The sequence below is a fragment of the Rana temporaria genome, chromosome 2, assembly GCF_905171775.1.
Source record: "Rana temporaria chromosome 2, aRanTem1.1, whole genome shotgun sequence".
In the NCBI taxonomy this organism is placed as follows: Eukaryota; Metazoa; Chordata; class Amphibia; order Anura; family Ranidae; genus Rana; species Rana temporaria.
Genome location: NC_053490.1, coordinates 439,906,005 through 439,931,568, shown reverse-complemented (window position 1 = coordinate 439,931,568; position 25,564 = coordinate 439,906,005). Strand labels below are relative to the sequence as shown.

Genomic DNA, 25,564 nt, shown 5'->3' with positions numbered 1-25,564 from the left:
GCGCATGTGCGCGGGCCTGGCATGATCTCGCTCAGAATGCCGGGACGCTCGGTGTGTCTGCGCCGTTGTCTATGGCGTGCATGCGCTGTAGACACCGGTGCAGGGTTTTCTGTATATATCTCCTTAACTGTGTAGGTGGAGGAGATATTTCTTGCACCTATAGGTAAGCCTTCATCTAGTCTTACCTGTAGGTGCAAGTTGTCAAAGTGGGTTTACAACCACTTTAATGGGACGGAAGTGACGCAACAAGGTAAGGGACGTATCTGCAGCAGGTGAGTGGATACCCGATAAGAGGCGCTGCCATGATGGATCTGAAATTACAGGTGCTCTTTAAATGTAAGGACTTATCCTTGCTGGAAGTTAGAATCTTTAATATTTGCAAACAAAATAAAGTCTACACACGACTTAAAATGTCAGGTTTCTATCGTGTAAAGAAATGAGGCAAAGATTAGAGTGTTTTGGAGGGATTGAGGAATGATTCCGGGTAAACTTCTCTTATCTCGGGACAGAAGCACATTATGTGAAGGAGTTTCGATGCCAGCACGTGTTGAATTTGTGGATTACATTTTATGAAGAACGGACTGGCAATATCATTTAATCCCTAATGCGGCATTTATGAAGTGATTTGCGTATTTTTTTCCTGATGCCCATCTCGGAAATGGATCTGTTGGATTCTAAATGGTCCCAATTTCTGGTTTATTGATGTAAATTTTTCTTTTCCAGGTGAAGAGCAGAATAAAGAAACACTGCAGGATGTGGAGGATGAAAATCAGTGAGACATTAAAAGCCAAGAAGAGACCCTCTCTAACCAACTGCCCCTTCCCTCCAAATATCCCGTCTCACTCTGAGGACCATCAAAATTTGACTTTTACACTGGTTCTCAGGATTTAGGTTCCTGCCCAGTTGGGTGTATCATTTTTACACAGTTTAAGAATTCTAAAAGGCAAGAGTGAATGACTGTGGATTTTGCTGCTGCCAGCCATCTTAGGTTCTTTTAAGACACTAACAGGACTGCATAGAGGCTTTTTCAGCATTAGTTTGTCTCCGTGCCATCCAGCACTATAACCTCTTAGAAACACATAGAACAAGCAAGACGTTACTCCGTAGGGCAGACCAGAGTCAATCGCACTGTAGAATTTGTGTGGTGGCTTTTTTTTCTTTTTTTTTGTAAATGTTTGAAACTGAACTTCATTCTGTTGTTTAAAATGTGGTTATAGCTTGATGTTGCAGATTGCTTCAGAATGTCCTTGTAGTGGTTTTTGCTTTAAAAGTGTTTTCAAAACTGTGCAAAAATGTCGCTGAAAACTCTGGTGCTGGTATCACGTCAACAATCCGTGTTTATTCATTCTTGCCTCCTTTTTACTTTCCCTCCTCAGAGCAGGTTAGCATTGGAGCTGGTGTTGAATAGCCTGCATGCGTGTTTAAATTTTTTGTTTTTCTATCTTTCCCCCTCTGCCCTCCTTTTCTCTTGCTCAACCTCTTTTGTTCAGTATGTGTAACTTGAAGCTAATTTGTACTACTGGATATCTGACTGGAGCCACAGATACAGAATCTGTCATTGTTCTTACTGAAACACAGCATGGAATTAACATTAAACTTAAATAAACAAAACCTAAATTAAAAATGCCAAATATTACCGTTACTTGATCTCTTATTGTCTGTGTAAAGATATTGTATTAGTAGTCAAAGTAGCCTTAAGGACCAGCTTTCATTTTGTTTTTCCTATATTCCTGTGACAAAAATGATTCATCCAAAACTGTCTTGGCCTTAAAGGTTAAGTTCATTTTTTTTGAACATGTTTGTTTGCTTGTGCAGCTAAGGGGCCTCAGTAGGTAAAATGCTGTGCAGCATAGAAAAGTGTTTGGTTTAAATTCCATACCTGTAGGCCTTGAGCAGCACCCCCCAGAGCCTGCTGGAAAAATCCCATGGTAGGCTATCACCCCAGCCTACTTGGAAGCTAGGAGACTCAATACGTTTGAGTGCTTGTCCCCAAAACGTGGGAGAATACACTGTGCATGCATAGATGTGTGATGCTAAACATATGATGTCCTAGCTTCTTACACTGTACATGCATAGATGTGATGCTAAACATATGATGTCCTAGCTTCTTACACTGTACATGCATAGATGTGTGATGCTAAACATATGATGTCCTAGCTTCTTACACTGTACATGCATAGATGTGTGATGCTAAACATATGATGTCCTAGCTTCTTACACTGTACATGCATAGATGTGTGATGCTAAACATATGATGTCCTAGCTTCTAGGCAGGATGGGGCTGTTTACTTACAATGGGAATTTTTGGACCAAGCTTTGGGGTTGCTGCTCATGGAGGCATGACCGTTAATCTAAAACATTTTTCTAAGCTGCCGGCTGCAATTTTTGGGGGGTTTATTTAAAAGGTGAACTTGGCTTTTAAGTAAATTCTCTGGTGAAAACGGAAATTGGTCTCGGCACATAACTTGGTGGGCTTTTTCCCTTTTACCACCCCAGAGCTCCCTGCTTTTCACAGGAGCGGCTCTGTGTGCAGCGCCATCTGTTGGTGAATCTGAGTTTGGCCTCCTAATTTGCTGCATAGCACTAACAGAAGCGGAAGGGGGCCCAGTGTCCTGGGGTGGGGGATGGGCTAATAATTTTTTTTTCTCTTCTCCCTAAGAAAGAACATTGTTTTTTTTTTCTCCCCCACCCCCCCCATTGGCTAAACCTTTTCAGTCCAGAGGTTGGTGATGGTAGCGATGTCACCAGTTTATTGTAAACAAATTGGCTGAATGAGAACCGTCCTATCCACCCACTGTATAGTCGCTGTGTATGTGAAGGGTCCACTGCAGCTGTGTTTTTTTCAAATAACATCTGTGTGGTTGTGTTCTATTTTTGGCTTAATATAGCAGAAGGCGGCAGATGTGCTCACTGCTTGCTACATGAGTATTTAAAACATTCATGAGAATTTGCCAAACCGTGTCATTTTATTGAAGTATTGATTGTTGGAGGGAGTACAATAGATCAGTAGAGTAACGGCTTAGCTTTTAGTCTCTCAATGGTGTATTTTTTTTTCTTTTTTTTTTTTTTTTTAAGATACAATATTGCCCAAGTGTAATTGGCTTCATAAAAAAAATAAAGACGTCCATAAAGTAACTATTTCACTTTTATTTTGTCAGTAAACAGACACTTTGGTAATGTGTGTTCTGCATCATGGGAGAAGTGTGAAGGCTGCCTGTGCTGACCAGTCTTGAAAATGCTAGCTGCTTGGCTGTTGTGCTTATCCTTAATCGGTTCACTCAGCGAATTGTATGTCGGTTTTCAATGCAAATAAAAATTAAAGTGTTTTTTTGATGCGGTTCTGATGAGAATTTGCACGGCTCAGGACTGGATTTTTGTCAGCTGCTGTTTTTCAGTGCTGGCCAATACATAGAAGATGAAGGGTGTCACCTCCTGTAGGAGAACAATCTGTGCGGAAATCCTGAACATGTGCGATTCGGAAGTGTTCCCATAGAACTCAATAAGCCTAGAATTCGCACCTGAACCGCATCACTCAGAAAATGCGCAAGACTCTTTAAATTCGCACTGTGGATGCACCGTATATGTGAACAGTTTCAATGGAAATTAATGTTACTGTCATGCGAATCGGGTGCAGTTTAAAATGCAACCAATTTGCATATATATATGAGAACCAAGCCTAATTGAAAGGCCTGGAACAAGTATGCAGATATGGGCTTTAAAATTTCTGGTCTGTGCAATATAGCGGGGTCATGAGGGCAGTGGTACAATGTAGCCAGGCAATTGGTACTTTTAGGTCAACTCTGGCAGCTACCATTTTTCTCTGGCCAGGTTTACTTTAATCCTAATACAACGTTTTTCACCTGGATACACAAGATTTCATATGGTGCTTTCAGTGCCAGTAAAGGCAAAACTTTATTTTCTTAGTTTTGGATAATGGAGAGGGATTAGAACTCTTGTCAGTTTTTTATCGCTGTCTGTGTGTTTTTTATTTTTTTTATTTTTATTTTTTTATTCCTTTACAATTATTGAAAGTAAAATTTAAATTCCAAATTTTGAGATATGGGAACCAGAAAAAAATCTTCCAATCCAGACATTGGGTCTGGTGGCACCCCAGGATTCCTCCCCAATGGGACGCAGACAGCTAAAAAGATCGGGGCTAACCCACCCTTACCCTATCAAATGAATAAAAAACAATTTTGTGACACTTTAAGACCTGTGGTGATGGACTTTAATTATCCTGCAAGTGGGAGTGTAATATCTATGATGGCGCTTTAACTATGCGCAGCTTCTGCCAATTTGTGTTACAGCTGAACTCCAGGTAAAGAACGTGAACAAATGCAGCTTTGTATTTATTAAAAGCTTGTTATTTATATAGTATATTTATTATAATATTAAAAGCGTCTGGTAGTGGTGAGTAACTTTGTTTTGACCTGATGGAGGCTTGCAGTCCCTGTATAACAGATCTCAGGCTGGGAATGGAAAAAGCATGAGGAGGCAGTCAGTTGTGCTGCAGTATGCTGATATGAGGAGAGAACAGAGTTCATAGAAGGTTTTGCTGCTTGGGGAGACTTTAGGTGGCTCCCATAGTGTTGTCTCTTGTGGATATTTAGTGGTTTGCCTGGAGTTCAGCTATAAAGAACATACTGAGAAGCATGACGACTCCTTTTTCTGAAAGTGCAAGTTGCTTGGCTCTTTCCTCAATATCCTTTAGTTACTGGCTGAGAACAAGCATGCACCCAGTAAGGTTAAAGGCAAGTCAACTCTTGACCTACATAGTCTGAAGCTCATCTAAATGAAAATCATTGATAAAAATTGGCACACACAAAGCCTATTCAACATGAAAGTTAAAATGTGACAGCCTTGTATTTGTGTACCACAGGATTCCTTTTTAAAGTGGTTTTAAAAAAATAAAATAAAAAAAATTGGGCTTTCTAGATATCACTTGCCTTCAATGAACCCATCTCCCTGCTCACATGTTGGTGGACAGCTACCTTGACTGTTGAGAGAATGGAGCAGTATCATTGGGCGGGCGGCACTGACAAAGGTATTCAGACAGGGAAATTACTACATGGACATCACTTGTGTGGATGTAAAAATCTGGGGTTTGTTTTCCCATTCTACTAACTGGTTGGGGGAAAAAAAAAAAATAGATGGATAGATATATCTATCTCTCCAGCCTAAGCTGTTTGTGTTGGAGAACTGAGACACAGGTACCTCCCATACATAAAATAGGGGTCCTACTTTACAGCTTATGGCTGGAGAAGGGGGTGTATATGCTCGTGCTAAGGATCGACAAGGGCTCATGAACACAGTTGTTTGAGATGCAAACATGCTTTAGCCAGCTACCTTGACATTTTGATGCTTGGTGAGCCACAGGTGATGTGTACAGCCAGTCATAGAAGTGAATTGCTGTACATGCTCATTCTAGTAAATGCCACTGTTTTGGTGCATGAGTGTTTGCATACATGCATGACATTTCCCAAAGGGGAAGTTCTAGATGTTTTTGTGCATCTGCCTTTTTAAATGCACATATGAACACATATATTTGCCAAAATGCAACCGTTTGCGTTTATGGCCAGCTGTGGCTCCCTGGGTGTGGAAAAAGGTTTTTCTGCTAGAACAGATTTGCGACTCAAAACCATCTGTGCATGAGTAAGCCTTTTGAAATGTATCTTTTGGCTGTACATTTAATGCCATTGGTTAATGTAATAAAATTGTCTGTCCTAGGTCATTTTATTGCTAGGTAGTACAATTGGCATATAGAAGACACTCCTAAAGCAGAAGTATAAAGCTACAGTCACACAGTAAGGTCTAGGTGGAGGCTCTAGTCACATGTAACAACTCATTTGTGCAATCTGACTTGCCAGTGGTAAAAAATAAAAAGCCTGCGCACACTGTGTGTAAAAATCAATGGGCAGCTCCTGCTCTTCACGTGTAACCACGCATCATCTGAAAGGTTACATTCAAATGGAGCCTCGGCAGCAGTAACGCAGACCCTGGATGTGGCTGTTTGAATGTAGCGCAATAGGTACTATTTCAGTTCTCTTCACTTTCAATCCCAAGTCTGTAAGCCAGAAGTCTGAACAGCCTTTTTAAAGATGTGTTAATGTTGCAGCCTTCAAATTTCCAATTGATTGCAGAGAAGTCAGCGGTCTCCACCCATTGCCTTTCAGAATATAGTTCACTGGCATCCTTGGTGCTGTTTAAAAAAAGAAATGAAGTGTACTAGTTCAAATGTAAGTAGACTTTTTTATATGGATATATTTGGATAGCATGTGTAAGGGCTGTTTGCATGTCTCTCGCACTGTTACCTTCCCCTTTTATCTGGGTAGGTAGTGGCCAGGGGTGTGCACATGCCTCAGGAGAAATTGTACTAAATAGGGCTGCACTGTATTTGATTGCCTGACATTTAGGGGCTTGATTAGATAGTGAGATTTCTCCTCGCCTATCAAATGCTCTCTGAAGAGTAATCCAGATGTGGTGTAAATTAGGGCCAAAGGTTTTTCTTTTTGGACTGGGCAGTGGGGAGATTTAGAGATAAAACCTATAGATAGATACATCTATCTCCTTTAAAAAAAAAAAAACACTCCAATTTTTTTTTTCTTTTACTGCCTGTTGTGTTTTGATACTGGGAATGAGGGAAAATCTGCCTATGGGGATTAAATAGTGGGGTTGAGTGGGCTTTCCACAGTACAAAAAGCAAGCATGTTAAACTAACAGTGCATGGTAGATTTATAGAAATATATGTAATGAAAAATGCATTAAAGCGCTAAGTTCTCTATCCATCAGCATGTATGTTAGCATAGGACCACAACTGTAAAATATTACTCATAAGCCCCCCCCTTTGCCTAGATATATACTGCAACAGTGATCTGCATTCACACCTTAGCGCAGCGTTTTGTACCGCGATTTGCCGTGACAAATTGCAGCGTTTTTTTACCGCGGTTTTCGCAAGAGGGGTGATTTACACATTGTCGGCTAAGCCGAATGCCGAAGCTGCCTGAAAAAAGGGTCTGACTTGTTTTGAGCTTCAGGCGTACGGCGTGGAGATGTGAACCATCTCCATAGAGAACAATGTTAAATCACCCCTCCAGCGTATTTTAGGCTGCAATAGCGTCGGGCTTCAGGCGTTAAAACGCCTAGGTGTGACTGGAGCCTAAGAAACTCTGGGAATTGTAGTAATCTAGAAGGAATGGTTATAATTCAAGTTATTCCTGCAGCAATTCGGTTCTGCCAGAGAGATGCAATTATGGAGTTCAGCACAGAATAAAGTACACAAGATATTTGCAACAAATGACAAAATTCAACAGGGTAAATATTACAACGAACAGCGGCCTTCAGTCCCATGCATCATCCATATCCTAGCAAGCATAGATACTCTGCAATCCAGCATCTGTCCAATCTATAATATTCACCTATATAGATGGCTTCCATGCAATAATGTGTGTTACAATCCAGACCTGTGCCTCTTATTAAGATAAAGAATTCTTGGCAAATTTCATGGACCTTTACTATTCTTTTAAAGTCTGATCAGACACATTTACATTCCCCTGTAAGTAACTTCTTTGGCCCTTTTGATATGTAAAATGCGATTTATTTGCTAGCTGTGTTTAAGCCCTGTACACACCTATGTACACATAGGGTTATCTACAGTTGTCATTTCTTACTTCTCTGTCAGCAAAGGCTTGGCACCTGGCTGTCATGCTATCTCACCTGGCTTCCACTTTATAGCATGGCATCAAACAAGTATGCAGATAGCATATTCAGAATCCTACATGTTTCTCACGGCAAATGTTTACTTTAATGCTACCTAATAGCTCTGTCTATAGGAGAAAAGATTATCCGTGCCAGCAGAATTTACTTTGATGTTTTGGACTCAATTGGAAAGTAAGCTCAGAGTTGCCTTACATGTTCTCGGAGGATACTGATAAGCATCATTTTTAAGTGGAAGAGGAACTGATCTAAAGCTGTGCCCAAAAATGCAGGTGGTGTGCAAATTACTAGTCTTGAGTATTTCCAGTGGTCTTCCTGCATTGTCCCATTACGGACCTGCCATGTCTTGTTCTGCAGTATGTCTGTAGGGATTCAGCCATCTGGTAGAAGGCAAGGCTTTTGCTTTCTCATGTCAACATCCAGAAAGAAGAACAGTGTGCATCACAGTTGTGCCAACACCAAACCTCAATCCTGAAACTTGCAGTCAAGAGGCAGCAGTGCCTTAGATCACTGATTCTCAAACTTTGCCCCCCCCCCCCCCCCCCCCCCCAGCTGTTGTAGAACTACACATCCCATGAGGCATTGTAAAACTGGCATTCAGAGACATGACTAGGCATGCTGGTAATTGTAGTTCCAGAACAACTGGAGAGTCGTAGTTTGAAGAACCATGCATTATATCTATAGATAAAGGTACATACATAAATAATAATTTCAGTAATTCAATTCATCTATATATATATTTTTTTTTTATAGATGCGTTACACACATTTTTTTTTTTTTTTTTAAATATGGCTTACAGCTGATGAAAAATTAAGTATCTCAGAAAGGATTTTTAATATAGAAATTTGTTGGCTTACTGAAAAATGAGATTTTTTTTTTTCGTCCTACTTATCTAAAAAAAAAAAAAAAAAAATCCCTTTCTTTGAGTACATCATGAGACACAGAGTTAGGCTAATATTCACTACATACTGGATTATACACCATCTCTAAGTGAATGGACACTGGTAGACAAAGTGTTAGACAGGAAGTGATCCCCTATATAACCCATCCCATACAGGAAGTACATCAGTTTTGTAGCAAGCATTGAATCCTCAACAAAGAAGGGAGGGATCTCTGTGTCCCATGATATACTTAAAGAAAAGGATTTTCCTGGTGCCTCCATGGCAGCATACCTGTGACAAGCTCCGCCTTGGCTCCTCCCTCAGGACTAGTGAATATTATAAAAGTGTTGGTTAGCACAGCCCCCACATTCTCCTTTTTTTCCTCATACCTCATGGCAGTGAATTCTGGTCGGTTGTCCTTACCTTCTGCATTCGGCAGCTTCCGTCTGGGTTCAAGCCTCTCCCGGACGCGGTCCCTTCTCTTGGGCAGCTAAATGCGCTGATAAGGTAGGGAGTCCCTTCTGTAGGATCTTTTGGGACAAGCAGTTTGTCTCTTAACTAAGAGCTCTATCTGCACAGTGGTGTTTAGGCATTTGCTCAGTTGTTGGCTACAGAGGTAGCAGCCATTTCTGCATTTACTTTTGTTTTCTCTCCAGGTTTTCTCCCAATCCTGCCTTGCACTAGTCCTCTTTGTATTCATTCCCCTTTCTTATTGTGCCTAGCCCCCTGTAAACTTTTCCAGCTCCTTAGGAGCCGCGCTCGCTTAGCGCCGTTTTTTTATTTATGTTCGGCGTCCTCAGTCGCGTTCTGCGCATGCGCCGGCGGTGCGCGTCTTCCGGGTTCTCGTCCCGACGGTCGGCGCATGCGCGGTGGATCCGGAGGCTGCGGTGGCCATTTTGGATGAGGGCAGAGCGACGCTTTTTGCCCACAAGATGTCAGGCACAAGTCTGAAGCATTCTTCACCTCTATGGATCCCTCTAGTGGCTTCAGTGAGACACCTAAAGGTTGCAGGAAGTACTACGCAGTCAGATGGCCCCAGGGAAACACTCTCTTCTCTTCAGGTAAGTAAAAATAAAAAATAAAAATAATAATAATGTATGCATACATATGTTTTCTTTTAAAAATAAGACGGATACGTGTATTATATGTTTATTTAAGTAAAAAAAAAAAAAAAAAGGGAAGTAGAAGAAATATAGCTTAAGTAAAAGATAATAATTAAAGATAAATACACATATAAAATAAAATAAAATATATTTTTTTCGTGTCTCCGGTAATAAAAAAAAAAAAAAAAAAAAAAATCACACCATTTATTCAGAGGTAAATCCCCAGATTAGGATCTGACCCCTGGTTTCCTCTTTATTCTTTTCTTGGCTGCTACTTCTGCTAAATCCACTCAGTGTGAGCCATTCGCCACCTGTACAAGATCCTACTCTACAGATGAGGTAAGGACCTACGTTCAGGTAAGCTTACAGATCTTAAAGGAAAAGAGTGCACTGAGGCTGGTACTTTCTTTTCAGCCCTGTACGCCAGAAGAGGTCTAAGAGAACCTCAAGGCGACATGTGGACCATGGTGACTCTAGTCCACGTGGAGACGGGTCGTCCACAAACCGGTCTGGCGGAATTGCCCAGTGGCAGAGGGCCAAAGCCTGCAAATGGTGGACCTACCTAAATACGCGGGAGAGAGTTCCTTTGCGGATTTGGGCCCCACAATGCCGCCACAACAACCGGCATCTTCTACTCTGGAGCAATCGGCGGAGGCGTCCATTCCCGGGCCATCTTCAAGTGAAATCTCGCCCAACGCCTGTCTCTTCCTTCAAACATCAGGAAGAGAATACTATCTCAGGGGACTTCTCCGATGTCCATGATGCCTTTTGTTTCGCTTTCACCACGGTCCAGCCGTATGTGCAGGCGGTGAAACTAGCAATCGGCTGGGAGGAGACTGGCACAGAAGTCTAAATCGTGCCTCCCTTTTCTCCTCCAGATTGCCTTTTCCCTCTCATGGGCAAATTCAGGAGTGTGATTGAGGAAGGGGACGGAGAGAGAATTCTCCATTGTTAGGAAAGTTATACCTCCTTTAAAAGCAGTTTCCGCAATGCTTGGAAGCCCTCCAGTAGTCGATGGAGTGGTGGTAAAGTTGGCAAGGAACGTCACATTGCCCATGTAAGACTCAACCTCACTTAGAGGTCACTGATTGTACCTGTGTAATGGGCCATGTTGGGCCTTGTTCGGCTCAGTAAATACTGGCCGGCTGCTGTTTTGTTTTCTATGTCTCTGGTATAAAAAATAAAAAAAGGGGACTCGACTTCACAACCTAGACAGAAGGTTGGATCTTGATCTTCCACCAGACGGTGGGCAAACACTTGTAATCCTGCGATGGCCCTGACATCAATGTCCACCCCCCTTTACAAGAGGGCTGCAGTGTCTTATTGGCACTGACAAGAAGGAATGCACAGCAGGACCTGCTGAGGGAAGTGGAAACAATAATCCTTTGGGCAGAAAGGAATCTAAAGACTTAAAAACAGCCTTTCTGCCCAGTCATCTCAATTCAAGGGCCGTCCACCTATCTCGGGGGTTCGTTGATTCCAAAGAATGGTTTCTGCACCAGAAAGTTTTCACCTAGATAGTGGTCCAGTGGGTCCCCTCGAGCCGGACCTATTTGCGACAGCACCAAGATTTCAAAGTTCGTCCCGAGGCCTCCTCATCCCCAAGCAGAAGCAGTAGATGCGATCCCTGCAACCTGGTCTATGCCTTTTTTCCAGGGTCTCTCATTCCAAAGCTCCTGTGGAGCCTCATGGTAGGAACCATGACGGTGATAGCAGGCCTACCGCACTGGCCAAGACATCCTTGTTTTCCCACAACAATGTACCTGAATACCAAGCCTTCAGTCAGGGTTCCAATAATACCTTTCTCCTGTCATAAGTACGTCGCACCTATCCAGTTCCCCACAGGTTGGATCTTCACATCTGGCAGATGAAAGGGAAAGGTTCCAATCCATAGGATGTCCCAACAAGGTTATCGCAACCCTGCTCAGGGCAAGAAAGCCATCCACAAACGGGATATAGGATAGGCTTATATAGTTACATTGTTGATCAAGTTGAGAAAAGACTCAAGTCCATCCAGTACAACCACAAACAAGGTGCGGAACAGGTTCTGGGCCTTCATGATTGGCAGAAGCGGTGTTCCAGATTCTCCATCATCCTCTCAAATTCTTGAATGCTTGCAGGCAGGCTTAGACCTAGGTCTTACTTGAGTACACTAAGGGTACGTGCAGCGGCAATTTCAGCAGCAGCCAGTTAAAATGGACAGAGGATTCATTAATAATCCAATTTTTCAAAGCCGTCAAAGAGCCGATCGCCAACTAAACAATCTTTTCCACTCGGGACCTTGCTATCATCCTAGAGTCCTTAGCCAATTCACCTCTTGTCCCTTCAGAGTCAACATCGCTTTGGAATCTAACCATGCAGCTAATCTTCTTCATAGCCATAATCTCTGGCAGACATGTTTGCAGTACTCCCAGATTTAGGAGCGGATTATAATCATATCATATTCTATCCTGACAGAGTGGAACTCGGAACTGTTCGGGGATTTAGCCCCAAGGTCATATCATCCTCGAACATGTCATAAACTTGGGCGCTTCCAACATTTTCAAGACAGGACTCAGGTTCCCTTCACGAGCTGGACATTTTCTCCACTTTCAGGTGACATCCGCAGGCTACGGCATCCTTCAGGGACTCTACCAGGTTGTTTTTAACTCCCTAGGTTGGAAAACAAGGGAATGGAGGCGCCAGCAAGAACGATTGCCTTGTGGCTCGTCCACAAGGTGTACAGGGCAAAAGGACTGTGATCCTCTTTGGCAGTCTGGGCGTACTCCACCAGAGCGGTTCCTGCCTCTTGGGCGGCAAGAGCGAGTGTATCAATTGAAGCTATTCGCAGCGCAACGACTGGGGCGTCCCAGCATATGTTTCTGAAAAATTTGCAGAGTGGAGCTCTTTTTCATCAGTGGAGTTCGGCAGTCAGATGGCGAATAGGCCTTTTGGTTCTTCTTTTAAATGATAAAAAAAAAAAAAAAAACTCTTTGAATCATCCCACCCATCTCAGCTAGTTATTTGTCACAGGTATGCTGCCATGGAGGCACCAGGAAAACGGAAAATTGTATCATACTTACCAGTAATTTTCCTTTCCTGGTGCCTATCCATGGCAGCATACAATCCCTCCCTTCGGTATTCTATATTACGGAGAATGTGGGGGCTGTGCTAACCAACACTTTTATAATATTCACTAGTCCTGAGGGAGGAGCCAAGGCGGAGCTTGTCACAGGTATGCTGCCATGGATAGGCACCAGGAAAGGAAAATTACTGGTAAGTATGATACAATTTTCCGTTTTTACATAGTACACAGTATGACAGAAAAAAAAAATCCTATTTTCTTTTTCATACATCATGGGACACAGGGTTAGGCTAATATTCATTACCTGCTGCGATGTCCCAGAACAATAGCCTTGAGGGGAGGGAGACACCCTGCCAAACAATAGCCATCAGACCTTGTACGGCAGCCTGCAGTACACTTTGGCTAAAAGCCGAATCCTTGGCTGCTCGAAAATCCACTTGATAACATTATGTGAACGTATGCACTGAAGACCAGGTAGCAGCCTTACAACACTGAGCCACAGATACCTGGTGGCGAAAAGCCCAGTAGGTTCCTACAGAATGAGCTCTCACCCTAAGACACTGAAGCGTTTTTACAGCTTTTTAGCGTTAAAAATAACGCTCCTAAAATGCTCTCCATGCATCTCAATGGACCCTTTCACACTGAGTCCTCCAAGCAGCGTCTTTGGAGCAGCTTTTGGGTGCTGAAAAAAACACTCCAAAAACACCCTCTCCATTGAAATGAATTGAAAACACCTTACCTTTTCACACCGAGGTACTGCAAAAACGTTAGGGTCTTAGCGGTGCTTTACCAGCACATTGGGATTGCAGATGAGGCTTCGCTCGAATAACGCCCCAGTGTGAACGGGGCCTAAAGGGAGGAGCTTTACATTTCAGACCATAGGCCTGAATAACCAATGATGGACCCAATTGGCAATAGAAGCTTTGGATGCTGCCCGCCCATTCTTGGGTCCTTTTGGTAAAACAAAAATGGAGTCTGATCCTCAGATCTCCGCAGATCAGGACAAATAAGCCTTGACTGCCCGGACAATGCCCAAGGAATGTAGGCGTCTCTCTTCCCCCTAAACAAGGCTGAGAGAAAAAAGGCAAAATAATGTCCCGATTTAAATGAAAGGCTGACACCACTTTTGGCAAAAAGGATGGAACAGGTCGTAACACGACCTTGTCGTGGTGAAGGATAAAGTATGGTTCCCTGCACGAAAGGGTTGCCAACTCTGACACCCTTCTAGCTGAGGTGATGGCCATCAGGAAGGCTAGCTTGCATGACAGCACGTCTAAAGGAATATCCTTGATAGGCTCAAATGGTTTTCTGTAACACAAGGAAACATAGGTGACTTAATGGGGGGAAGCAAACGAGTTGCCCCCTGCATAAAGGTTTGGACCAGCGAATGGGAGGCGAAGGACTCTATACACACACTATTAGATTTTCTGCAGATTTTTGTCTTCAGATTTACCAAAACCATATAATATGAGGTCAAACCTTTATGCGTCATTTAAAATGATCGTGTGTGGGCTACACATCATTTTTCGGCTTCTGAAAAACGACAAAAAAAAAAAATCTTACAATTTTTTAACGTCGTTTTAAAAAATGAAGTTTTTCGGGTTGTAAAAGATGATCGTGTGTGGGCTAAAACGACGTTTTAAACCCGCGCATACACAGAAGCAAGTTATGAGACGGGAGCGCTCGTTCAGGTAAAACTACCGTTCATAATGGAGTAAGCACATTCATCACGCTGTAACAGACAGAAAAGCGCGAATCGTCTTTTACTAACACGGAATCAGCTAAAGCAGCCCAAAGGCGAATAGAACTTCCCCTTTAGAGTGCCCGTCGTACGTGTTGTACGTCACCGCGCTTTGTTCATCATTTTTTTAAACGATGGTGTGTGGGCAACTTCGTTTTTAATGATGAAGTTGGAAAAACATTGTTTTTTGAAGATGCTGAAAAACAAACGTTTTTTTTCATGCCGAAAAATTATCTTGTGTACGTGGCATAAGAGTTTCAATTTGAAAACTCAGGCAGACCCTTGCACTAAATGGTTTTGGTAAATCTGAAGACAAAAATCAGCAGAAAATCTAATGGTGTGTATGGGGCTTAAAGGTCTTTGGAAGAAATTTGACCTCTGATTGTACTCAAAGCCAATTTCCACAGCTGATTGTAGAAAAGAGCATTGTCCCAATCACCTATTTCCAAGGATGCAATTTTCTGGCTTCACACCAAGCAATACAAGTCTTTCAGACCTTATGATTGAGCTTTCTAGTGACAGCTTCTCTAGCATTCACTAGGGTAGACACCACTGGTCCTGAGATGCCACAGCCCTTCAACACACTGTCTTCAATATTTAGAGACTTTAAATTGGGGTGGAATATAGGACCTTGAGACAGTAGATCGAGGCGGCGTGGAAGCATCCATGGCCCGTTTATTGCCAGTCTCACAATCTCTGGGAACCAGGGCCTTCTGGACCAGGCTGGTGCCACCAGAATGACTGTAACCCCCTTTCTCCGAATCCTGCGCAACAAATGTGGAAGGAGGGGGATCAGAGGAGGGGGGATTTGTTTGGGACACAAACTGCTGTAGCTTATTGAACCTGGATGCCAATAGGTCAACCTCTGGCCATCCCCAACGCTGACAAATTTCCTGGAACAACCCTGGGTGTAGGGACCATTCCCCCGGGCAGATCTGCTGGCGGCTGAGATAATCTGCCTTCCAGTTCTTTATTCCCAGAATATGGATTGCTGATAGAATCAGCACTTGTCCCTCTGCCCAGGCTAGTACGTAGTTCACCTCCTTTAGAGCTGAACGACTCCTGGTACCGCCTTGGTGGTTTATATAGGCCACTGCAGTGACATTGAGGGACTGAACACTGATAGGGCAGTCCTGAATCTCCCCCGTCCAGGACCGTAGGGCCAGATGTACTGCCCACAACTCCAGGATGTTGTGGGGCAGGATCTGTTCTGTCCCTGACCATTTCCCCTGAGCTGTGAGCCCCTCTAGGGTCGCTCCCCAGCCTGAGAGACTTGCATCTGTAGTCAGTACTCTCCAAGTTACCGGGAGGAAGGATCTTCCCTTTCGCAGGTTCTGATCTTGCAACCACCAGTTTAGGCTTAAGTGTGCCCAAGGAGATAAGAACATTGGCCCAGATTCAAGAAGCACTTGCGCCCGCGCAACCATAGGTTATGCAGCGCAAGTGCTTACTTGCTCCGGTGTAACGAGTGCTCCTGATTCAGGAACCTTGTTACACCGACTGCAGGCTAAAATCTGCGCGGCATAAGGCTCTTATGCCTCGCAGATTTTAGGCTGCATTCTTGCGGGGGCCGCTAGGGGGCGCTCCCATTGTGTATCAGCGTGTAGTATGCAAATTGCATACTACCACTGATTCACAAGCTTGCGCGGGCCCCGCGCAAGCCAGGTACGGAGTTTCCGTACGGCTACTTTTAGCGCAAGGCTGCCCCTTCTAATAGTAGGGGCAGCCAATGCTAAAGTATAGTCGGCCTTCCCGCGCCGTGAAATTTGAATTTCACGCCGTTTGCGTAAGTGAAACGTGAATGGCGCTGGACGCCATTCACGTTCACTTAGAAGCAAATGACGTCCTTGCGACGTCATTTGCCGCAATGCACGACGGGAAAGTTTCCCGACGGAGCATGCGCTGTACGCTCGGCGCGGGAGCGCGCCTAATTTAAATGATTCCCGCCCCCGGCGGGATCATTTAACTTGCGCGCTCTTACGCCGGGCAAATTTGCCGGCGCGCCCTCGCAATTCACGGAGCTACTGCTCCGTGAATCGAGGGCAGCGCAAAATATTTGCGGGGGCGCAGGGCAAAATCGTAAGTCCCGATTTTGTATAATATGAAAGATGATATTACGCTGATTGCTGTAAAAATGCACACGTTCGTGGAATAGCGTCAAGCTAATAAGCAGCACTTTAAAAAATTCTACAGGTTACCAGCTAGATTTACAGAGGGGCGATACCTCGCATGTGTGGTGCAAACACCGTTTACATATGTGGGCATGACCTATGTATGCGTTTCACTACTGTGTGCGGGGACAGGGGCACTTTAAAAAAAAAAAATAATAATATTTAAAATTTTTACACCGTCCCTTTAACTATTATTGCTATCGCAAGGAATATAAACATCGCTTGCGATAACAGTACAGCATGACGGGCCCTCTTTATGGAGAGATTTGGGGTCTAAATTACCCCAAATCTCTCCTCTACCCTTAAAAGCAAAAGTGACTTTGACCTCGCTTTCGTCCTCCAAGGGCAAAGAGATGAGCAGTGGCCATCTTGTCATCGCCCATCTCTATGTGAAAATACATTCCCAGGGCTTGCCGATTGGCAAGATAAGCCCGGGAAGCGATGGGAGGGGCACCTTTCCCGCTGCTTATAAAGGTAATCCCGTGGCGAATCTGCCTCTGGGATCACTTTGATCTGAAAGCCGACTGCCTGAAGAAAAAAAAAAAAAGATGCCAGGGTTATGGCATCTAGCTGCAGCCATAACCCTGGCATTTAAAGCAGAGCAATTTTTGTTGGGGGGGGACAGGTACCTACTTTTGACAGGTACCTGCTCCCACTTCCACTCAAGCCGCCTAGGCAGTTCTAGCTGAAGTTCTCCTCTCCCCCTCCCGCTTTGCAATCTTCTGGGACACGTCACATGTCCCAGAAGATTGCCCGACCAACAGGGAGGCACTGTGCGACTCGTGCATGTGCAGTACGCAAGCTGTCACAGACGGGTGCCCACGCTTGCAATTCCGGCACTGCAGAGAGGCGAGGGAGAGAAGCGAGGGTTCAGGCAGCTGCATCGCTGGACCGTGGGACATGCGAGTGTGTGTTTATTAAATGTCAGCAGCTACAAAAAACGTAGTCTCATGTCAAAAGTGAAAAGGATACTCACAATATGAAAATCTTCATCCAACAAAATACGTCAGAAGTGACGTAATGTGTTGAATAGTTTTGCATGTATTCTTTCATTTCTGAGCATGCATAGTCTTGCTCTTACGATTTATTTTGTACGAAAACCGTACTGATAAAACGAAAATCGGACATTGAGTTCACATCCAACAAACATTTTTAATTCTGCACATCCAGCTTTTGTCTGCCGAAAAAGCAAAATCGGCTGTTAACCACTTAAGGACCGCCTAACGCCGATATACGTCGGCAGAATGGCACGGCTGGGCACATCAACGTATATGTACGTTGATCTTTAAGCCCAGCCGTGGGTCGCGGGCGCGCTCCCGCGACCTGGTCCGAAGCTCCGGGACCCGCGGACCCGATCACCGCTGGAGTCCCGCGATCGGTCCCCGGAGCTGAAGAACGGGGAGAGCCGTGTGTAAACACGGCTTCCCCGTTCTGCACTGTGGCGGTGTCATCTATCGTGTGATCTCTTTTATAGGGATCCACAATCGATGATGTCACACCTACAGCCACACCCCCCTACAGTTGTAAACACACATTAGGTGACACATAACCCCTTCAGCGCCCCCTGTGGTTAACGCCCAAACTGCAACTGTCATTTCCACAGTAAACAATGCATTTTAAATGCATATTTTGCTGTGAAAATGACAATGGTCCCAAAAATGTGTCAAAATTGTCCGCCATAATGTCGCAGTCACGAAAAAAATCGCTGATCGCCGCCATTAGTAGTAAAAAAAAAATAATTAATAAAAATTTAATAAAACTATCCCCTATTTTGTAAACACTATAAATTTTGCGCAAACCAACCGATAAACGCTTATTGCGATTTTTTTTACCAAAAATAGGTAGAAGAATACGTATCGGCCTAAACTGAGGAAAACATTTTTTTTTATATATATATATATATATATATATATATATATATATTTTTGGGGGATATTTATTATAGCAAAATGTAAAAAATATTGCATTTTTTTCAAAATTGTCACTCTCTTTTTGTTTATAGCGCAAAAAATAAAAACCGCAGAGGTGATCAAATACCACCAAAAGAAAGCTCTATTTGTGGGAAAAAAAGGACGCCAATTTGGTTTGGGAGCCACGTCGCACGACTGCGCAATTGTCTGTTAAAGCAACGCAGTCCCGTTTTGCAAAAAGGGGCCTGGTCCTTTAGCTGCATTTTGGTCCGGGTCTTAAGTGGTTAAAAGCACCGTCGTACACATTTTTCCATCCGATTTTCAGAACAGGTGTACTGAGGATAACCCAAGATAAGGAATTATTTGGTTATTTCTGGTTTTAAATATGGAGTCTCTCAAGACAAAACTCTGTGTGTGTTTTCACCTACCCTAGGAGCAGGAAAGTTGATTGGTTGGGAAGAGGAAAAGTCATAATAAATAACTTTCATTAGCAGACACTTTCAGAAACGACACTTTCACCAATAAACTGGGTGGGTTCCCAAACTGTTATAACATTTATTTATACCAAAGGTGTAATGCAGGTTTTGTGGTTCCCCCTCCTCATTTTGGCCTTTTCTAGACAATAAGTTGTGTAGAATGAATTAGATGACCTAGGCCAACGGCAATGACTTCCTGGCTTAACAATACTTACACGAACGTTGAATAAAACATGCGTTCCGACAACGCACACAAAGCAAAGAATAGCTTGGAGTCAAACATTTCATCCTCTTCACTTGTCACAGCAATGAGTTCTTTCACTTGTTTTGGGTGAATCTCGTTACAGTAGAGATCAGTCACAGCTGCTTCTGTTTCCTAAACTCAGAAATATTAATAGGTGTTAATTGTTAACAAATATTTTTAAAACACATTATTAGAAACAGATTACATGCAACATGTAGTGCCTGTTTCCATCAGCTTTAGACTTCATGTACACAGGTCGTTTGAAAACCACTTCTGAACGCCGACAACTTGACAGCTAGTAACCAACGGTTAAAAACATCAGTTTTGCCGCTTTTACATACCGGTCATGAGCGTTTGCATTTAGAAGCGTTTTTTACAGATAACCTCAAGAGACCCTCCCAAATGCCCACAATGCATGAAAAACAAGGTATTATAAACTACTGTATTTATTGGCGTATAACACTCACTTTTTTACCCTGAAAATAGAGTGTAAACTGTGCCTGTGTCTTATACGCAGGGGGCTGTGGAAAGTTTTTTTCTGGAAACTTCCCTCTTAAAGTTAGGGCGCGTGTTATACGCCTGTGCATGTTATACGGCGATACAGTGCCTTGCGAAAGTATTCGGCCCCCTTGAACTTTGCGACCTTTTGCCACATTTCAGGCTTCAAACATAAAGATATAAAACTGTAATTTTTTTTGAAGAATCAACAACAAGTGGGACACAATCATGAAGTGGAACGAAATTTATTGGATATTTCAAACTTTTTTAACAAATAAAAAAACTGAAAAATTGGGCGTGCAAAATTATTCAGCCACTTTACTTTCAGTGCAGCAAACTCTCTCCAGAAGTTCAGTGAGGATCTCTGAATGATCCAATGTTGAACTAAATGACTAATGATGATAAATAGAATCCACCTGTGTGTAATCAAGTCTCCGTATAAATGCACCTGCACTGTGATAGTCTCAGAGGTCCGTTTAAAGCGCAGAGAGCATCATGAAGAACAAGGAACACACCAGGCAGGTCCGAGAAACTGTTGTGGAGAAGTTTAAAGCCGGATTTGGATACAAAAAGATTTCCCAAGCTTTAAACATCCCAAGGAGCACTGTGCAAGCGATAATATTGAAATGGAAGGAGTATCAGACCACTGCAAAGACCTGGCCGTCCCTCTAAAACGCCTAAAGCTCAAACAAGTTCTGGGACTTTTTTTTAGGCAAATTTGTGCGTTTTTCTGCTTTTAACATTGGTGACCCTAGACCTGTCTAAAATCGTGGAAAAAAGCGGTAAAAAACGCCTCAAAAACCGCCGCGGAAAACGCTACGCTCAGGTGTGAATGCAGCCTAAGGCGCTTAAAAGGGAATGTGCAAGAAGGCTTCATTCAAAAGTACATGCTACTTGTGTAACTTACACCATTAGAAACTATTAGCTAGATTAGATTCAGGATGGCGAGCGCATACTTGCGGCGGCGTAGCTTATGGCATTTAGGCTACGCCGCCGTAAGTTAGCGAGGCAAGTACACGATTCACAATGTACTTGCCTGCTATGTTACGGTGGCGTAGCCTAAATCGGGCTGGCGTAAGGGCGCCTAATTCAAAATAGGCTGAGGGGGCGTGTTATGTTAATTAAGCTTGACCCGACGTGATTAATCTTTTTTTGGAACTGCGCATGCGCCGTGTGCCTACATTTCCCAGTGTGCATTGCGGCTAAGTCCGCCGCACGGGCCTATTGATTTCGACGTGGACGTAAACAACGTAAATCCCTGTTCACGGACGACTTACGCAAACGACGAAAAATTTTCGAATTTTGACGCGGGAACGGCGGCCATACTTAACATTACTATTCCATCTATTTGATGGAATAACTTTAGGCCGCTAATGCGTTACGTAAACGGCGTATCTGTACTGCGTCGGCCGGGCGTACGTTCGTGAATAGGCGTATCTACTGATTTACATATTCTACGCCGACCGCAATGGAAGCGCCACCTAGCGGTCAGCCTAAAAATTACACTTTAGTATACGAGGGTGTAAGACACTTACGCCGCTCGTATCTGAGCCTAATTTAAGCGTATCTGGTTACCAGAATACGCTTAAATTAGCGCGGGCGCACATTCAGACTTAGGCTGGCGTATCTACTGAGTCTCTCTGAATCTGGCTATATTTGTTCTACCTATATAGCTACTGGTTTTAGTAGTGCCATTAAGCTTCAAAACATTGCCCTCGTAACTTAGGCCGCATTCACACCTGAGCGTGGCGTTTTCGGCCGTTTTTTCTGGCGTTTTGTCGCGCGTATTCACACATATTCACGCGTTTGCATACAGCGTTATCCGACGTTTTTGTACTTCGTCGTTTTTATTTTAGCCAATAGGAAAAATGATCAGCTCTTTCATCACTTGTTGCTATGTTTGTAGATTTTTTTTATCTTCTTCCTGGGTTCACAGAACAGATTAAAGCGACAAAACGCCCGTAGAAACGCTCGTTGTCACGCTAGACGCTTGAATCGAGCGTTTCCATTAGTTTCTATGGGAATACAAACGTTCAAAAACGCCCAAATCAGCCCGATTCGCGCGACAAAAAAGGGTCCAGCGTTTTGGAGTGGAGATGTGAACCTACTCCATTGAGAATAATGTATTTTTTCCCCTCTAGCGTTTTATAGCTTCAGGCTTCAGGCTACAAAACGCTCAGGTGTGAATGCAGCCTTAGGCCTAAGAAACGTCACTAGTAAGCCATTTATCATGTAAAACGTGCCACATTCATTTGGAGAATAGACAATTATTGCTGCATTCACCAAACTGACCGAAAAACCCGACCTTTCTGGAAGTCAGTTTTCGCTTGTAAAAAAAGAAAAAACTATCTCTGAGCGTGTGATAATGTTCAGGAATGTTTCCGTATTCAGCTCGCTGCTGGAAGCGATATATAAATAGAGATGTGTGTCAGAGATAAACTTAAATCTCTGAGACCGGCCTAAAATACATACAAATGTATCCTTAAATACCCAGGATGTCAGTCTCCTCCTATGAAAAACGTAATGGCAAGCACATTCTGCTCATTCCAAGCAGCCGTCTTGTTTGTAGTCATCTGCTCTGGTCCCAGTGTAATCCCTTTGCAAATGTGGGAAACCAGACAAAACTGAAACTACCGAGGTAGTGGCTTTTTTCGGCGTATAGTTACCCCTGCTATATGAGGCGTACTCAATGTTAAGTATGGCCGTATGGCCGTCGTTCCCGCGTCGAATTTTGAATTTTTTACGTCGTTTGCGTAAGTCGTTCGTGAATACAGCTTTGCGTAGAATGATGTTCACGTCGTAAGCATTGGCTTGTTGCGGGTTAATTTTGAGCATGCGCACTGGGATACCCCCACGGACGGCGCATGCGCAATTAAAAAAGAAACTTCATTTACGTCGGGTCAAGATGTATTTACATAAAACACGCCCCCATCACATCCATTTGAATTGTGCGCCCTTACGCCGCCGTAACTTACGGCGCAAATTCTTTGAGGATACAAAAAAAAAGCTGTAAGTTACGGCGGCGTAGTGTATCAGAAATACGCTACGCCGGACGGAAATATGCGCCAGGGTACGTGGATCTGGCCCTAAATGTTTTTTTTCTTTGTCTGAATTTCTCACTTCCTGTTTCTCCTCAGTAGGCTTGCCCCCATCATCCGAGTTGGGGGTTAGTCAGCCAGAACAGCTTACTGAGGAGGAACAGGAAGTGAGAAATTCAGACAAAGAAAAAAAACATTTAGAAGGGAAATGGAAGGAAAAGGTAAGTGAACCAACAATGCACTAGCTTAAAGGAACCTATTAAGAAAATAAAAGACGAACCTTTACAACCCCTTTAATTATACTGGACAGACTCTCACTTTTTACATGGCTATCCTGTCTAAAGGCTCAAACTAATACACATTTGTCAAGTGATTCTGAAATGGCAATGGTGTTAAATAAGACACTAGCAAGTGTTCTGATAATTTTCAATTTGCAAGTGGAGGTTCACCCTAAAAACTATTTTTTAACACTAGAGGCAACATAGTAAGGGCATTAACTTTTGGCAAGTTTTTTTTTTTTTTTCTTCGTACTTACCTTTATATTCTGATTTGGTCCAGGGCTTCCGCGTTCTGATGACTCCGGGACTGGGCGTTCCTATCCCTGCCTCAGGCTTCCGCTGCTTGCAGGACTGGGCGTACCTATCCTTTTGTTGGATGATTGACGGCTTGTGAAACAGGTGACCTGTCGCACAACGCGCGTCACCAGATTTCCGGAAATACCCGACCTAAGAGTCGGCACTATCCGGCGCCTGCGCCCGCCGTGTAGAGCTGACTGCGCAGGCGCCGTATAGTCCCGACTTGCAGCTCGGCTATTTCCCGACATCTGGTGACGCGCGTTGTGCGACAGGTCACCTGTTTCACAAGCCGTCAATCATCCAACGAAAGGATAGGAACGCCCAGTCCCACAGTCATCGGAACCCGGAAGCCCTGGAGAAAAACAGATTATAAAGGTATGTACAGAGCAAAAAAATAAAAAATACGCCAAATTTAAATGCCGTTACTATGGTTGATCTAAAGTGTGTAAAATTTAATTTTTTTTTTTGGGTGAACCCCCGCTTTAAGATGTAAACATACATTTACACTCACCGGACACTTTATCATCAGGTACACCTTGCTAGTACCGGGTTGGACCCCTTTTTCCTTCAGAACTGTCGAAATTCTTTGTGTTATAGCGTCAATAAGGTGTTGGAAACATTCCCCAGAGATTTTGGTCCATCGTGACATGATAGCATCACACAGTTGTTGCAGATTTGCCGGCTGCACATCCATGCTGCAAATCTTCTGTTCCACCACATCCCAAAGGTACGCTATTAGATTGAGATCTGGTGACTGTGGAGGCCATTGGAGTTCAGTGACCTCATTGTCATGTTCAAGAAACCAATGGTGAGATGATTTGAGCTTTGTGACATTAGAGCATTATTCTGCTGGAAGGAGCCATCAGAAGATGGGGACACTGTAGTCATAAAGGGATGGACTTGGTCAGCAACAATACTCAGGTAGGTCGTGGCTTATTTGGTACTAAGAATGGGTGGGGGAGATAAAATACCACCACCACCACCAGTCTGAACCATTAATACAAGGCAGGATGGATCCGTGCTTTCATATTGTTTACGCCAAATTCTGACCCTACAATCTGAATGTCGCAGCTGAAATCAAGACTCATCAGACCAGTCAAAGTTTTTACACTCTTCTGTTGTCCAATTTTAGTGAGCCTGTGCGAGTTGTAGCCTCAGTTTCCTGTTCTTAGCAGACAGAAGTGGCACCCGATGTGGTCTTCTGCTGCTGTAGCCCATCTGCTTCCAGGTTCAATGTGTTGAGCAATCAGAGATGGTATTCTGCATACCTTGGTCGTAACGACTGGTTATTTGAGTTACTGTTGGCCGTCTTTCATCTCAAACCAGTCTGCCCATTCTCCTCTGACATCAACAAGGCATTTCCATCCACACAACCGACAATCACTGAATATTTTCTCTTTTTCCGATTCTTCTCTGTAAACTTGATTCACAGAGATTGGTGGTGTGTGAAAATCCCAGCATATCAGCAGTTTTTGAAATACTCAGACCAGCCTGTCTGGCACCAACAACCATGCCACTTTCAAAGTCACTTAAATCCCCTCTCTTGCCCATTCTGATGCTAAGTTTGAACTTCAGCAAGTAGTCTCTGCCGAGTCTGGCTGCCTAAATGCATTGTGTTGCTGCCATGTGATTGGCCGATTAGTGATTTGTTTTACCAAGTAATTGAACAGGTGCACCTAATGAAGTGGCCGGTGAGCGTAGAATCCTTATTTATTTTTAGACTTATTAGTAAATAAAAGTGTGTTGAAAGACAGCTTTTGGCTGAAGCATCACTATTGCTCGTAAAAAAAAGGCTAAATAGATAAAAATATGAATCATGTTTGGAAATAAGATGGCAATGGCACTCATTGACTAAAATATAATCCGCTAGCAATACCATTTACCTGCATGGTAAAGTGTATTATTTTAGAGGTCAGGTCATTTAGGGTTAGAAAACCCTCAAGTCAACTATTAACTCCACACTTCCTTGTAAACCTGTGAAGTATAGGGGAATCAAATAAGACTCTTAACATCACCAAAGGGTCACACATAATGTTCAGTGTATGTAAAGCTAAAGAGGACTCTCAGGGCCAGATTCACATTCAGTGGCGTAAATTTGTGCGGGCGTAACGTATCCGCTTTACGCTACGCCTCCGCAACTTAGACGGGCA

At 43.4% G+C, this 25,564-nt stretch overlaps 2 protein-coding genes and 1 long non-coding RNA gene across 5 annotated transcripts in view; 1 reads left to right on the top strand and 2 right to left on the bottom strand.

Moving 5' to 3' along the window:
- The window catches only part of YWHAE (tyrosine 3-monooxygenase/tryptophan 5-monooxygenase activation protein epsilon), a 36,545-nt gene extending 34,903 nt beyond the window's left edge, over positions 1-1,642 (top strand). For both annotated transcript variants that reach the window (XM_040338400.1, XM_040338401.1), the window contains one exon: positions 724-1,642. In XM_040338400.1, the coding sequence (XP_040194334.1) occupies positions 724-776 (53 nt within the window). In that variant the 3' untranslated portion in view covers positions 777-1,642. The remainder of the gene's footprint in view (positions 1-723) is intronic.
- Positions 1,643-3,127: 1,485 nt separating this feature from the next.
- On the bottom strand, positions 3,128-3,967 carry LOC120927612. Its single transcript, XR_005747101.1, has 2 exons — positions 3,566-3,967; positions 3,128-3,518 (listed from the first exon to the last, which is right to left on the bottom strand). It is a non-coding gene; the product is annotated as an uncharacterized LOC120927612 (long non-coding RNA).
- Positions 3,968-5,715: 1,748 nt separating this feature from the next.
- The window catches only part of LOC120927609, a 48,847-nt gene continuing 28,998 nt past the window's right edge, over positions 5,716-25,564 (bottom strand). For both annotated transcript variants that reach the window (XM_040338399.1, XM_040338398.1), the window contains 2 exons: positions 19,275-19,435; positions 5,716-6,199 (listed from right to left, as the gene is read on the bottom strand). In XM_040338399.1, coding sequence (XP_040194333.1) covers positions 6,037-6,199; positions 19,275-19,435 — 324 coding nt within the window. In that variant the 3' untranslated portion in view covers positions 5,716-6,036. The remainder of the gene's footprint in view (positions 6,200-19,274; positions 19,436-25,564) is intronic.